We start from the raw sequence: 14,726 nt of genomic DNA, 5'->3' as shown, positions 1-14,726 counted from the left end.
TGTAGGTCAACGTGGTGCTACCTTGGAACTGGTGATGAGAGCAACATTACCGTTCTTCATTACAATGTCAAATGCTGTCAAGGCAAAGAGCATAGCATCTGTCCATCTCAGTCTGAGAGCCATTCATCTTCGGAGTCAATGCTGAACTCCATGGCAGTCAGCTTGCAAGTCCATACTGGAGAACATGGTTTTTAGTCTAAACAATGAAACAGTAAGTGAAAGTTTTCAAAGGTGGAGAGAGAAAACGCTCCCGTAGCTTTAAGTTTATTAAACCTAGCATGGTTGAAAAGCAGAAGACAAAAAACATGATACATTTTTGTTTATTATTGCTCTTAAAGGGCTTGGTAGTCAAATATACAAGCTATGTTCTATTAAACCAGAAGAAAATAAGATATAAAATCTATGCTCACTTTTCCAATCCAAGCCACCTGCTAATCTTCATTAGTGACACTAACTTCAGCTATTTCCAGTCATTTTAATTTATACATACTCTGTGTACATGTGCACGTGCGTGTGTATAAAAACCCCTATCGAAGAGATAAAATTCAAAATGAAGAGATTTGTGTTGGTTTTGTACTGTTTTGTGCATTGCTATATATTTCAGTTTTCAAAATGACTACTGATATGTCTGTTTAGAAGAGCAAAATTTAAGTAAGTGATGATGTATTGTATTTTCAAAAAGAAAGCATGACCAATAAGTTATCATAAGAAAATATGAAATCTTGATTATTCTCCCCTTGATGTACATGCACTAATCCCATGATTCAGAATAGGGAGTTACATGCACTAAGAGGAGAAAAGAATCCCGTAAAGAGAAAGGTTATTAATTCCCCTCTCCTTTAAGCATTTCCCCTCTTCTCAGTATTAAGAAGGGATTTACTTTGTGAAATTCTTTTCATGCCCATTAATATACTGCTGAAAATGTAAGTATAAAACATGTCAGTGGTCAGCCTGCTTTGCAAGCCTCACTCTGCTAAGCCAGTACAATTTATATAAACTCACTATCATCTTCAGGAAGCAAGTGTACAGCATTTGTAACATCTCTCTAAGCAGCAAGAATTATATCCATTACTGAATTACTTAATGAAAAAGAAATAAAAGACTAAAGAAAAGAACAAAAAGCCTGCTGCTTTTAGTCCTCCAGTTAAAACACGGGGAAAAATCAGAGAGTTATCTTCATCAGCATTTGGAGGTCTAACCGTATTTAAAGACAAAGTACAAAAACATTCAGCAAGGAAAAGAGTCCTGGCTAAGCTCTGTTCTCCTCAATTCCAAAAGCATATTCCAAATTCCACTAAGATTAACAACAGTTTTGCATCCCTACCTTAGGAAAGATTTATTGAGGGGACAAAGATGGCATACTAATGCTGGGGCTACGGGTACAATGATTCAGTGAGGATGAGTCTAATAGGACACGGACAATGTAGGTCATCCTTCAAAACCTCTTGTTGAAAAGACCACAAATAAAAATCAAGTGCCTGACAGAATAGTGATTAATGACCCCAAGTAAAATATTTTTCTAAGTTACAAAATTGCTCTTCCAGTGTTTGAAAACAGAAAAACCTGCGGGATAAGAGGTTACATTCCAACAGTTACAGTAAATATGAAAAGAAGGTAAATTATTACTCTCTTATCTTGGTTACTAGAGCAAAGATGAAAATAATGACCAGTGCTTTGATAAGATCTGCCTTTACAAAAGTGAGATAAGTAGTGGCAGCTGGGTTAAAAACACAGACCCCGAGAGTCAGCTTCTGCCCTCAGCTTTAGATCTGCAACCCATTTCACCAACTTCTGAGCATAGCCAAATGCAGATTGTGGCCTTCAGACTTGAACATACAGGTACCTCTGCTAGTTAATACATCTGTTTGCTAGGCACACAGCAGCAATCTACAAAAACCTCAGAATGTGTGTTTGGAAAAAAGTACAGGTACAGCATGATTCTAATCTCTAATTTCCAGTGAAAAAAAACACCCCAAAAAGTCAACAAGCAAAACTAAAGATATTTAAAATCCCTGAAGAGACCTCATACTCTTTCTAATGCTTAACAGCACAACACACCTTGCAATATACTTCAGACTAACATCTAAAGCATGTCCAAGTAGAAAGTGCAGCACACCCTATCATTGCAGTACGCAGGGTAAGAAGAATCAATGTTGAAACTCCCATTAAAAGTTCAAGAGATGCCAGTATTCGAAATCTGATTGCTACAAACCTGTCTCCTTTTCACATTTTTGTAAAAGATGACATTTTGAAAACTGTTGTGCTGATTTCTGCTGCTGCCTCCCAGTTTACTGAGAGAGGTTGGCTGAAGTGGACTTTGGTGATGAGAGATGCAAATAGAAATAAAAGGAGAAAACGTCAGAACAATTGAATTAATTTCCTTCTTCACACAACTCCAAATTCCGCAGTCACCATGAATTCAGAAAACGTAACAAGCCTAAACAGAAACAAGATCTTCATACATATAGGATGTGAAACAGGGCAAACAACACTCAAGACTGAAGTAATACTTAAAAATTAAACAGCCTTGAGCTGTTAGCAGGAGGTATGATGAGAATTTTAAACTGTTTTAATACTAGTGGATCTGTTCTATGGTATGTGCTGATCAGTAACGCACTGCTTCCAAACTCCACTACCCATTCCCTCACATTAAAGAAGTTTTAAGATGTTGCCTAAAAATAAAAAGTATCATTGTAACACATAGATAGGATTTCATCTGCAGCCACGACAACACAGCCTTTCCAAAATGACTCTAACCAAATGAACATCTGCAATTAACTTAAGAAGGGTTGATTTTCCTGGCTCATTAATAAAAAAAGTTGGAAATCAACAAACATATTGGCTTTAGCAAGAGGAAACATTCAATGGCTCCTGTTGCAAAAGTGAGTGTAGTGCTCTTGACAGAAACCAGTGTATTCAGTCATCTGAAGATGCACGTGGCCATGGCCAATGCCCTCTTTTCTTCCCCCACTCCCAAGTCCCCTAACAAAGCAAGAAAAATTAGCTGCTTCTTCCACCCCACCCCAGATTTTCTCCCATAGTTTGACTACAGTAATCTTTAAACAGGCAGAAAGTTGACGCGTTCTCTTCAGTTGATGCCTCCAACTTCTTCATTCTTGGCTCAAGTTTTATTTGTTAATATTAGTCATCAGTTATTAAGAAAATACAGTTTCTAAGTGTTCATTGTTGTCTTTTAACTGAAGTTAATCGGACACCATAGTCTGGTTGTATGTGCTGAACTGTAGCTGTCAGTTATTTCTTTTTCTTGAATTCTTGGTTGCCATAGCTGGAGCCTTTTTCTATTTCGGTTACTCCTATCAGTCTACGAACTCCAAAGGAAGCTTTAAAATATAACAGAGAAATAGGAAGTGTATTAAAACCAGTTCAAGGATTTAGGAAGTAGCAAACACACAGGCAGAACCAACATGAGTTAACCTAATCCTGAAGTCAGTAGTGATTACAGACCAACAGTGTGTTGTATGAGGCTGCATATGGATCACAGGTCAGATATCACTAGAAGAGGAGGACAATCTATATTCAAAAATATAATTAATGCTTCTATGTTGAGTAACAGGACATGTAGTATGAACACTGAGGTATATTCCCTTCCCCAGCCCCCATTTGGTTTTGGTGTTTGGTTGTGGATTTGTTTTTTCCTTCCTTAGGGTTTTTTGTTTGGGAGAGTTTGGGGGGTTTTTTGTTTGTTGTTTTTGTTTGTTTGTTTGTTTTGTTGGTTGGTTGTGTTTTTTTCATTCACAGTCAAGGTGTGCAGTAAAAGTATTTTCTCCTTCAGGAACCATAATAATGGGCTACAAGACTCGCTTGCTACTGATTGCTATAGATATTGCCAAAGATATGAAGGCAAGCCTGCCTGGATTAAAGCTTTTGAGATAATAAAAATGCTATACAATATAAAGACTACAGAGTGAGCTCCAAGTACTCTTCTGCAAGCTCCATTCATATTAATTAATACACAGAACTTGGTGGAGGTAATGGATCCTGTTACGTGTCACTCTGGGCTTAGCATCTTCTCTGCTTTTATTACCTGCTCCAACAAATCCCAGGAATGCAAGGATGAGGAGAGGTGATCCACTCGCAAAAACTCCGAAGCCAAATGTGAAGAGCGGAGAGAGGAGAACTGTGGCCCAAAAAAGAAAGTTTAGGAGCGTCCAAGGTCTCCTACGAGGTTTAAACTGCTGGCCAGGAAATATGCCTTCCTGATTATACATCTCTTGCAAAGCATCCTGGGACAAAGAGAAGATAGGAGAAAACAAGTTCATAATGTTTGCACACCAAGCAATCCAAGACTAGTCAACTGCAGGACACCATCAAGGACAGTATCTGTGGTAAATACCCATCCAGAGTACACAGCATTCGTTTCCATCTGCTGTCATTTATTCGGACATTTCCATTGATTGCTGAGGCCACTGTATAAGCCCTCTGAAGGCAATCTTAGCCACCATCAGAAACTGACACTGTATCAGCCTCTCCATCACAAAATATCTTCATCTCTTCTCTTAATTGCTCGGGATTTTAGGGCAGTGTCAGGCCAGAGGCCAATTCAGACACCACCTGCCTATTTGCTGAGTGCTTTTCTTACTCTCTTCACTGCCAGAAAAGTGAGCAAAGCACAGCAGAAAAGTGCTGTATGTACAGCCAGAAGAGGAAGACAAAGCACAAGCTAACCAGCAGACAACACTGTGCTAGCCATAACCCCAAGTCTTCAACAGAGAAGCTGCATACTGAGCTGAGCCTGCAGAGAGATGCAATTATGAAATGCATCACTCAGAGAAGCAGAGTGCCCACAGTCTTCCCTGAGTTCGTAAGAATGTTCTGTAAAGTTTCCAAGCCATTATTAAGTATGGCTCGAGTTTGGCTATTTCTTATTTTTCCCCACTTAAGCTGTTTTTCTGTTAGCATCCCTTATAAAGGGCTAAGAAGCACAAAGGCTAAGAAGCACAAGGTGTTCCTTGCCAATAACACAGCCTTTTGAGGACATACCCTCTGTGCGGGAAGAGCATTTCAAGGATTCCAGTCACAACATATTGTTACCACTATAAGATCAATATATAAATATCCACATATATAAGTAACATCTCCCCAGCAACATCTCACACCAAAGTTGAACAGAGGTACAGCCAACATCAGCAAGAACACCAAGCCCTCCATCTGCAAGCAAAGCAGAGCATTCTGCCTGAGGAATAGCACCAAGAGGAGTGAATGCTCTGTGCCACATCTGCTTAGCTCTGCATTTACTGTTTAACAAAGCAGGAGGCAAGCACAGGAAGACCACCTCTGTAACATACACCTTATTGTCTGTTCTTCCAGCCCAGCAACGTCAGAAGGAATTCTTGCATCTAAGAGCCTTTTCACAAGGGAATTACATGATGACATGTCCCTGATAGCAGGAAGTGGGATTCAAGGATCCCAAATATATTTATTTATTTTTCAGCTCTCTAATCCCATATTACACTGACTCACAAACTAGTTTAATACACCTGCTAAAGGGGGAAAGGAGGAAAGGGGGAAAGGGGGAAAGGGGGAAAGGGGGAAAGGGGGAAAGAAAAGCTTGGAACTGTTTGAAGGCATGCTGGCCATGTGCTACGCCAGTCCCTGACAGCAGATCCCAGGGACTGTCTGTACCATGTCACACACCACTGCAGAGCCGTTAGCAGGAGGCAGAAGGAAAGAAAACAGTGGAAAAAACATGAAAGCAAAGGACAATTGCAGCTAAAAGCCGGGACCACCTGTCCCTTATAGACAGTTACCACTCTTCTTGAGTGCCTAAAACTACCCACAGAGAGAACAAAGCTTTTAGAAATGTATGACAGAGACCCAAGAACTGGAGAATATAAAAAGACAATGGATTGCTATTAGTCTTCTGCAACACAGGCGTATCTCTGAATCCCATTGTGCTTCCTGGCAATTTCAGACCTACTCACCAGCCAGCCTTCTGTGGCCAAGGGGCTCTTCTGTACTGCTCCTTCCAGCAGTTTGAGGGATGGCTGCCTAATTACACACAATATTTCCATCTCTTCTCTCCATCCAGTGGCAGAGTGTGCATTACTCAGAGCCTTAATACACTACCCCATGAAAGCCCCAAAACAGAAAAAAAAGCAAAGCTGTTTACCTTTTCCTGGTAAAGCTTATGAAGCCAGTTTGCAGCTTCCTTTTCATCTTGAGGGATATCTTCCAGAGGAAACCTCCTAGTTTAGTAGAGAGATTGAAAAAGAAAAAGAAAAAGAAAAAAAAAAAACAAAAATGGAATTAAGGGGAAATCCAGGTATTTGACTTTAGATCTCTACTAGGGAACATCTTCCATTCAATGAAGGGCATAAGCCATAGGTATTGTCACTGACGGCAGAGGTCTTAAATGAAGAGAAGAACTGGGACTTAAATTTTTTAACACCTGATTCTCCACCTAAAACCTCAGGTTCCTAAGACAAAAGAAACTGTACAAGCTCCTACCAATTTCAGAGCAGAGTAAAACAAGCCTTTCCCATTCAAACACTGTTCTTTCACTGGAGCTGCCACCAGTTGATTCCCAGTGAGCTCAGACTGAGGCACCCAGAGCTTAGAAAAGACAAACAAGTAGCAAACCCCAGGATAACTGTTTGCTACGTTTTGTTAGTGAAACCCCATTCTGGATGGATGGAGGGGTGGTTAAAAATTCACTTTGTACCAGTCTAAGGAAAACATCTTCTTCTACAGCTGCTGCACTTGGCTCTCCTCACCTTTCCAGCCCTACAGATTGAGGCATGCAGTTCTGGGTGCATACAAAAATTATGCCCAGCTCCAGGTACTGACCTGACCTCAGTGAGAACAGGCACCTTGTAAGAGCCTCTTTCTAGTGGTGAAGAGCCAACCATTTTCCTGCATTCTTTTATTTTCTGAGATAAGCCACTAACACGCTCACAAATGTATAGTCTCCTTTCTCAGTGGCACACATCTCAGCCCTGGATCAATTCAGAAAGAGGTTGCTTGTTTTTTTAGAGGGCAGGCACACATCTCACCCACAGCTCAAACATATTTTGGCAGCACTTGGACTGTATCAAGGCCCTCTTAACAACAGGGTGACATCTAGGAGGGCTCTAGACACAGTGATCCCAGATACAGCTTACTTGCTGCTGTTCAACAAGGGAATGTATTTCCACAGTATGTACTACAGTATATACTACACAGCTGCCTTCAAGTCTGCAGCACTAAGGGAAGATATACTAATACATTTCTCATCATTTCTGCATCCCATAACCAATTGGACACCAGATTTTACAGATTTGCTTTCATTAGTTCTAACAGGAGGAGCTGCTCAATTAATATAAACAATGCTTAGTAAAAGCTCAGTAAAAAGTCATTGCTGAAAGCTCTGCGATAAAGTCGTCACTGTATTGCTATCACCACGAGAGGGTACTCGCAGCAATAACATCTGGTAATTCAGTTGATTTTCTCTAGAGCCAGTCAGAGGAAAGACTGGATCGCCTGCAGAGAGCTAAGTTTCTTACCTCTGCACAAGTAACTGCATACAAATATACCAAGAACAAGAGCTTACATGTTTTCTTTCTCTGAGCTAAGCTGAGTCTGTTGGCACACTATGGACAATTTTCAGCAAAAAGACTGTAAAAATAATTTCCTTATTCTCACAGCTTCCTCTCGAAAACAGAGAAAAACTTCCTAGTGTAGAAAAGCATTTTGAGAATGTTGATTCAGTCCACAAACATATTTTAAATCAAAGTTATCTGAACATAGCAGTTTGTTTCTTTAGTGGTGTACAATCAGTAATTTTACCTGGCAACATCATCCTCAACATGAACCCAAACCTCTTCTAAAAACTATTGAAAACTGCATTTCTTTTCTTTCCTCCCACTACCTCACCAATAAATAAACCCAACTTGCATCTCCATTAGCAAGCCATAAGATATTTAACTGAATGCAGCTGCTCTTCAATATACAGAGATGTACATCCATGCATGTGTGCCCCAGATCTAGCTAGACATGCTACATGCATCTGCCATCAGTACAGGATTACAGGTGGCAACGGCCAGACCAGCTGTTTTGCTAGCTGGTAAGCTGGCTGCTCACTTTCCTCATCAGGAATATGTCTGACAAGTGTAAATAGTCAAAATGAAACCCCTTGCAAATGAGTGATCCCTGCTCTCTGCCTGTCACCTCTGCAGCCTTCTTCCCAACTGAAAGGCCAAAATGTTGCAGTATCTGAGAACTGGAACACATCTCCTTCCCTTCCCCATCCCCATTAGGGCTGCAGCACTGTGCCTCCCCTGAGATAACATTTCTTTCACAAAACTGTTGCTGCTATACCTTGGTACAATGGATAATCAGTGTCATTCACAACTAAAACAGGAAAGGACATTTCTCTGTAAATCTGAATACACTTCAACATGCTAAAGCATGCATCTTAGGGCTCACCTCCATCATTATATGCTCACCTTACACACATATCTGCTTCATATTTCTTCCCATAAAGAATTCCTAACAAAGACGGATTCTTGTTTCCTCTGAAATTTAGTGTTACATCATACACTGCTGAAACTGTTGTAAAAAAAACAAAACATGGCTGTTACAGCAGCAATTCTAGCAACCACATTGCTGGCATCTTTGCATGAGACAGCAACAGAGCCTTGTGCAAGCCTTGCACTAATGATGTCAGGTAGCAGCATCCTTCACTACTTTGTGTTTACATGTCATATTTATCTGTATCAGCCAGCTGACATTCCCATCTACTTAGCACATGAGTTATCAAAACACAAGACAGACTTGATGAACTAAGCAACAATGACATACATGAAAGGCTTATTATTTTTTAAGACTGGTACCTGAGAGTTATGTGGCAATTTACAAATTAATGGTTGACATGCTGAATACTTTTTACTGCCAACTCACTAACTGCAATGGAGCTAATGAACGATAAGAGTATACTGCACTGTGCTACACAGAACATACTAAGCAACACGTTACAATTACTGCAAAGACCAAGTAGCAGCTTGCCAGTACCTGTTCCCCTGAGACACTGGACAGCAGTGGTGAAACCTTTGGTTCTGGGCAACAGATGGTATTTCAGTTTAGGCAACCCCTTGGATTCAGCTACCTCCATACTGATCCGATGCTTAGTCTCTGTAAAACGAGTTCCTTCACAGTACAGGAGAAACTAGCACAACGAGACAAAAGGCGAAAGCAAGGACATCTTGAGATCAAAAGAAATGAAGCAGAATACTGAAAATCTGTGTAAGATAAACATACACCCATGCATGTGCACACACACTTCAATTGTCTCATCTGATCAATTATTAGGCATAATCACCACCTTGCAACTCATTTACAATTATGTTTAACAACACTGGTACCAAATTCAAGGTGACAAAAAGTCTAAATATGGTTATACCTGAGACTTTTACTTAAAAAAAAAGAAAAATCTCTGAAGGCCTTGGCTGGCTGGTGATGGACTAATCTACAAATCAGAAAAAGCAATCCAAATATCAGTACATGACCACTTTAGGAAAAGACATATTAATCACTAGCCACCTCATTTAAAAATTGTACTGTACAACCAGAATTACTCATCTGAAGGCAAGACTTGTTTGAAAGCTTTTCTGATTTTTTTTTTTCATTTGTATCAGTTGTGTTCACAAAAAAATGGCACTTTTCTCTAAAATCCTCACCTTGTTCATATTGTAGGACACTATTCTGATTGCAATACCCTGAGTAACTAAACTAAAGACTTAAACCCTCCCATACTGACTTCAAGTAGCAGAAAACGACCATCTATCCTCCAGCCTCTATATTGCCTCTGCTCTAGTTGAGAGAGAGACCAGAAGCAAGGCAAAGCCAAGAGCAGACAAACAAAGCTCTTCTGAGGGCCCTAGGGTGAATTTCTGTTTATCCTTGGCCTTTCTGAAAAGTGCAAGCTCCCATTGCGCCATTAGAACCACAAAGCCATAGACACAAGAGTTAGACCTGCTGAAGCACAGTGAGAGAACAAGAACTGATCCTGCAATCTTCACGTGGCCCTTCGGGCCATGTTCCTTATGAAAACCCGACCAACCACCACCAAGTGGTGAGGACAACACAAGGTAGAGAGAGTAACACCAGTATCTCAACCTCAGCCTGCAATGCAAGCTCCTTCCTCTATACCAAGTTCTCACCCTCTTCTACTCAATGGCGCAGTGATCCTTTTGGACCAAATAAGCAAGAGAGGTCCAGACTATGCACTGCAGTGCATGTGTGAGAAAGACCTCCCCAATGCAGATTGCACAGACAGCCCTAATTATGGCATTTAGAATGCACAAAAATGATGAAATTGATTTACTCAAGTCAATTTTATTCATTATTTAAATTGCCAAGCAGGAAGTCTTGATTTAAATAATCAATGCTAACTATGTTTTGCATTTACATTTTCTAGTTGTTTTCTCTAGAGACTTGTCCATGGTTTTCAATCATAGAATCATTAAAATGTATAGGTTTGCAACTAAAGTACAGTCTTGAGATTTTTTAATTGGTTGGGTTCTTACTCCTTTTTTCAGCACTAATCAGGAGGATACATTAAATGCAGTTCGTATCCGTATATTCAAGCAATTAAGTAGTTTAAAATACATTCTCCAGATTGTTATTTTTTATATCTTTGTAATGATAGAAAAAAATCACAAATGACACATTCACAATGTGCTAGTTAAGGCTTACTATTTCACTATTCATTTTAACAAGCTGTACTGGATAATACTGAAAAATCACTTAAAATGCACAGAAAAAGCCTCTTAAAATGTTTTATGAGCCAAATAACTGTACGTTACAAGCACTACTATAAAAGCAAACCAGAAAATTTATCAAAACGTTTTCATTCAAAGCAAAAATAAAAGTTAATAGGTTGATTATACTACTATGTTGCTGCAGTAAAAGCTAATAACATTGCACATAATGAAACATAAATGTTTCACCCTTGACTCAAATAATGTCAAAATAAAAAGGAAAAGCATCACTGCAAAAGCAGATGTAATCTTGCCATGTGTTCTCATAGAGACCTTTTGAGAAATCTGTAATTTCAGAGATCAATGAACAGGCTAACAAGAACTTCCTATCAAAATCCATGGTCTGTGCATCACCCCCACCCAAATTCACTCACTTCTCCAGAAAAGATGGTTTTGTTTTAACGGTTTTTTAGCCTACCTCAGAAAATGTAGCTTAAGGCCATATAGATTTACTAGTCAATTATGGGCTGTTATTTTGTTTTAAATGTAAAAATAAGTTCAGATAAAATTAACAAATATTACACAAGCCTGATATATAAATTATCATCAAATTTCTAAACATCTAGGCAATCTTCTGAACTGTTTCCCAAAAGCTTTACCAGCATATCCAAAAGACCTCAGAGCAAAGGTTTTCCTTGACAGCACTTGAAGAAAGCCATGAGCAGACCTTCTCCTTATACATAAGGCTACAGTACCACTGAGTACCTCAATCACCATTTCACTTCTAGCAATTGATACTAGAGGAGGAACTCAACACTTACCCACATATATTCAGGATAATCAGCCAAGCGTTTTAATCCTTCAATAACTGTATCTCTGTCTTCTTCCCATTTCCTTTTGCAGAAAACAATCTCGAGGAAGTACCACGTCCAGCCAATTAGGGGCACATATAGTAGCTCTCTCTTAGCAAGGACTTTGGAACTCTTGGAGAAAAACAAAAACAACAATCCAAAAATGCCATTTGCTGATTTGTTCAATGAGATCAAGGACATTAAAATTAAGATGATAAACAGTTGATGGAGTTATATCTGGAAACTCAAATGCAAAGAAACTGTATATAAAGGAGTTTTAAATTGACTCCAGATGAAGAGAAAGCTCATGGCCCCACGTACCCCTAGCACTCCAAAGCGCTCTGTCATTGTCCAGCCGCACAAGAAGTCAATTTCAAAGTTGTGATTCAAGATGATGATGACGTGTTCCTTCCCAAAGGTGTTCACCGTGGCCTCGTCTGAGAACAGGGTGCACTCTGTGCCTGACCACCATTCCAGCAGCATTACCAACTCTAACAAACATGACAAAGACGGAGAGAGGAGTCAGGGGTGCTGCTTACAAAAAGCTATTTAGTGTTTCATCTCCAGCCCCATTCAGTGCCTAGTCTCCTCTGATTCCCAACACCACTATCACCTTTTCAATCCAACCCAGTAGACACAAAGTGAAAGCTTGGATAGGTATAGACCAAATCACATCATCATCCTTAAGCAATATTTAGGGCACTAGATATATACACTATGGATAATTTAGCAAGTTTTTAACAGTGACAAGTTTGGGCATTATATTATGAATGTGAAATTTCATCATCACTGGAAAAAAACCCCGAACTTTGTGCCTGAAAACAGACAGCTGAGCTGTTGATTGCTCCACTAAATGAGTACAGTTTCTCCCAGGTGGAATACAAATTATGCATAGATGCAGCCTAATGCTTTTATTCAACATGAAACAAGCTTTATAGAGGTAAACAGACCAATAAAGGGCTTTTAAAGGGATACAGTGACATAGATCTTCTGCAATAGATTTTAATATTAGAACACAGGAATCTAATCGTTCTGTATTAATGGTGATCAACACAGAGTCAGAAGCACCAGAGAACTGAGCTAATTTATCAAAATACCTGGGCAAAGACAGGAATGGTAAATTGTGTCTTTCTTTTACTGCAAAGAAAGAATGTGCCCTTTCCTCTCTGTCTTCTCCAGCTTTTCAATACCCCAGCATCTCTCTTACTCTACCTGAACATTTCCCTTGTTACCCACTTTTCTAATTTTCCATCTCCCCTATTTTCATCTTAAAAACTCCTTCCACTTAAATTCAGCACGCACTGAATGTAGTTGCTATGGTTAGCCTATTTCTCTCATTTCAGCACAACAAGGCAGATGAAAGGCATTGCTTGTATCATGGGACAACCATAAAAAGTACGAGAATAGTTCATTCTCCAAGTAGGAAGATTTGCTTCCATGCAAACTGTAGTCATTGGTATTTTCTCATTTCAATGAGATATGGATGCAATCAACATTTGGTTGCACAAATACGGCAGTTAAGAAGTTCCAAATCTTCTCTCATTACTATGACAAACTTGCAGGGAAAGCGCTGCTCCATTTTCTATGTCAGGTTCTGCCACGTGGTATTTCAACTTCCCGTTGGGAGGCCCTGGTTTTGCAAAATGAGGCAGTGCCTCCCTACACAAGGGCTTCTGATCAGTGGGATCACAGCAGTGTAATCTAGCCATACTACTAAACAAGAGTGGGTCCAATTTTGCACCACATCAGGGAGAAGGCAAACACAGTATTTAGATGAATGATAGGGAAAACCAATTCTGGTCTGACAAAGATACACAGCTTCTCTAGTATTACGTTTTTTCACTTTGTATTCCCTGTGTGGCCACTTATTTAGTGGGTTAGTTCCCTGTATCATTTTCAAGACTCACTCCTTTTGAGGCATGACAAAGTTATGCAACTTGCTGATCAAGACAGTATAACCCCAGTCAAGTGGAAATACAGCTGAGGAAAGACAGTATCATAGTTTATACCAAACTAGAGGTTTCTATCATTGCTTTCCAGCTTTGTCTCCTTTGCAAATGATGTGATCACCTACCTTTCCTTGCTCTGGTTATCCCAGCTCAGTAAAAAGGGAAAGAGGACAAGCAAGAGTGTCCTCAGTTGAAAGGTATGCTCTTCCACCAAGGTGGTGGCCAGGAGAATGGAATAGTGGTACCAAATACAGTGGGGTACTCAGCAATTTTCCCTTTCCATTGCCATCCATGTACTAAGGAGAAACATCTCCAGTACCTGCTACAGTTGCTGCATTTTCTTATATTAAATAAAATAAAATGTGGGTGTTTCTTCAAAATCGGAAAAAAAATCTGCAGGTGTGGATGATTTTCTGCAGAACATTGCTAGTACCATTCACTTCAAAATAATGGAGGAAGCTTTGCTGAGAGATTTGCCAGAGTCCATACTGAGAGAGAAGAGCTGATAAGCCAGAGGAATAATAAGAGGAAACAGACTGTCCTCTACAAGTGTACTGATAAATGATGTAATTATAACCAGAAGTGGGCTTATTTCCTTTTTTTTTCATGTGCGGGTTACAGCTATTTTGTGTGGCACCGATCCTTGCTACAACAAGCCCATCCTTCTGAACAAACAGATGGTAACACTTGCGCTGCTTGGGATACCTCCTGCAGAGGACAAGCAACACCTTGCTACAGCAAACCTTGTCCTTCATCCAGGGATCCTACACACCACCCAGAAATAAAGCAAACAAGGCACAGTGCACCTCGCAATTTAAAGTACTAACTAACATTTGAGAGATTATTTTTGCAATCAGACTAAACCCAAGGCGTTGCGCTCTCCAAAGGCATGAGTCATCTGAAACGAGCTGATCTAGGGGAGCTTGAAGTACAGACTACCCGTCACGAATTAGATGTGCTGCAAAGGGTTTATTTACGTTGTGGCCAGAGCCTGACACTTTTCTCCCCAAACATCTGCCACGAATACTGGCTAGTCTATCTCCTCCTCCTTCTGAAGCTGTACTTCATGTATTTGAAAAGAGTAAGAATAAAGCCTGGTTTTCAGTTGGCTACAGTACACAGCCACATAGACGATCACCTGCATACCTACCCCTGCACACCAATCCCAATTTCAGCTCAGCCGAAAACTAGACAGCTTGGAGTAAGCAAGCAAAACATAGCATCCAGAA

General features: G+C 39.9%; 1 protein-coding gene across 4 annotated transcripts in view; it reads right to left on the bottom strand.

The window, feature by feature from the left end:
• Positions 1-222: 222 nt before the first annotated feature.
• The window catches only part of AGPAT3 (1-acylglycerol-3-phosphate O-acyltransferase 3), a 91,311-nt gene continuing 76,807 nt past the window's right edge, over positions 223-14,726 (bottom strand). For all 4 annotated transcript variants that reach the window (XM_030476804.2, XM_030476805.2, XM_030476806.1 and 1 more), the window contains 7 exons: positions 11,870-12,039; positions 11,519-11,680; positions 9,010-9,163; positions 8,445-8,547; positions 6,131-6,206; positions 4,046-4,244; positions 223-3,341 (listed from right to left, as the gene is read on the bottom strand). In XM_030476804.2, coding sequence (XP_030332664.1) covers positions 3,253-3,341; positions 4,046-4,244; positions 6,131-6,206; positions 8,445-8,547; positions 9,010-9,163; positions 11,519-11,680; positions 11,870-12,039 — 953 coding nt within the window. In that variant the 3' untranslated portion in view covers positions 223-3,252. The remainder of the gene's footprint in view (positions 3,342-4,045; positions 4,245-6,130; positions 6,207-8,444; positions 8,548-9,009; positions 9,164-11,518; positions 11,681-11,869; positions 12,040-14,726) is intronic.

This window comes from Strigops habroptila, chromosome 2 (genome assembly GCF_004027225.2).
Source record: "Strigops habroptila isolate Jane chromosome 2, bStrHab1.2.pri, whole genome shotgun sequence".
Taxonomy (NCBI): domain Eukaryota; kingdom Metazoa; phylum Chordata; class Aves; order Psittaciformes; family Psittacidae; genus Strigops; species Strigops habroptila.
The sequence above is the reverse complement of the archived record's forward strand: the minus strand, read 5'-3'. Positions and strand labels throughout refer to the sequence as shown.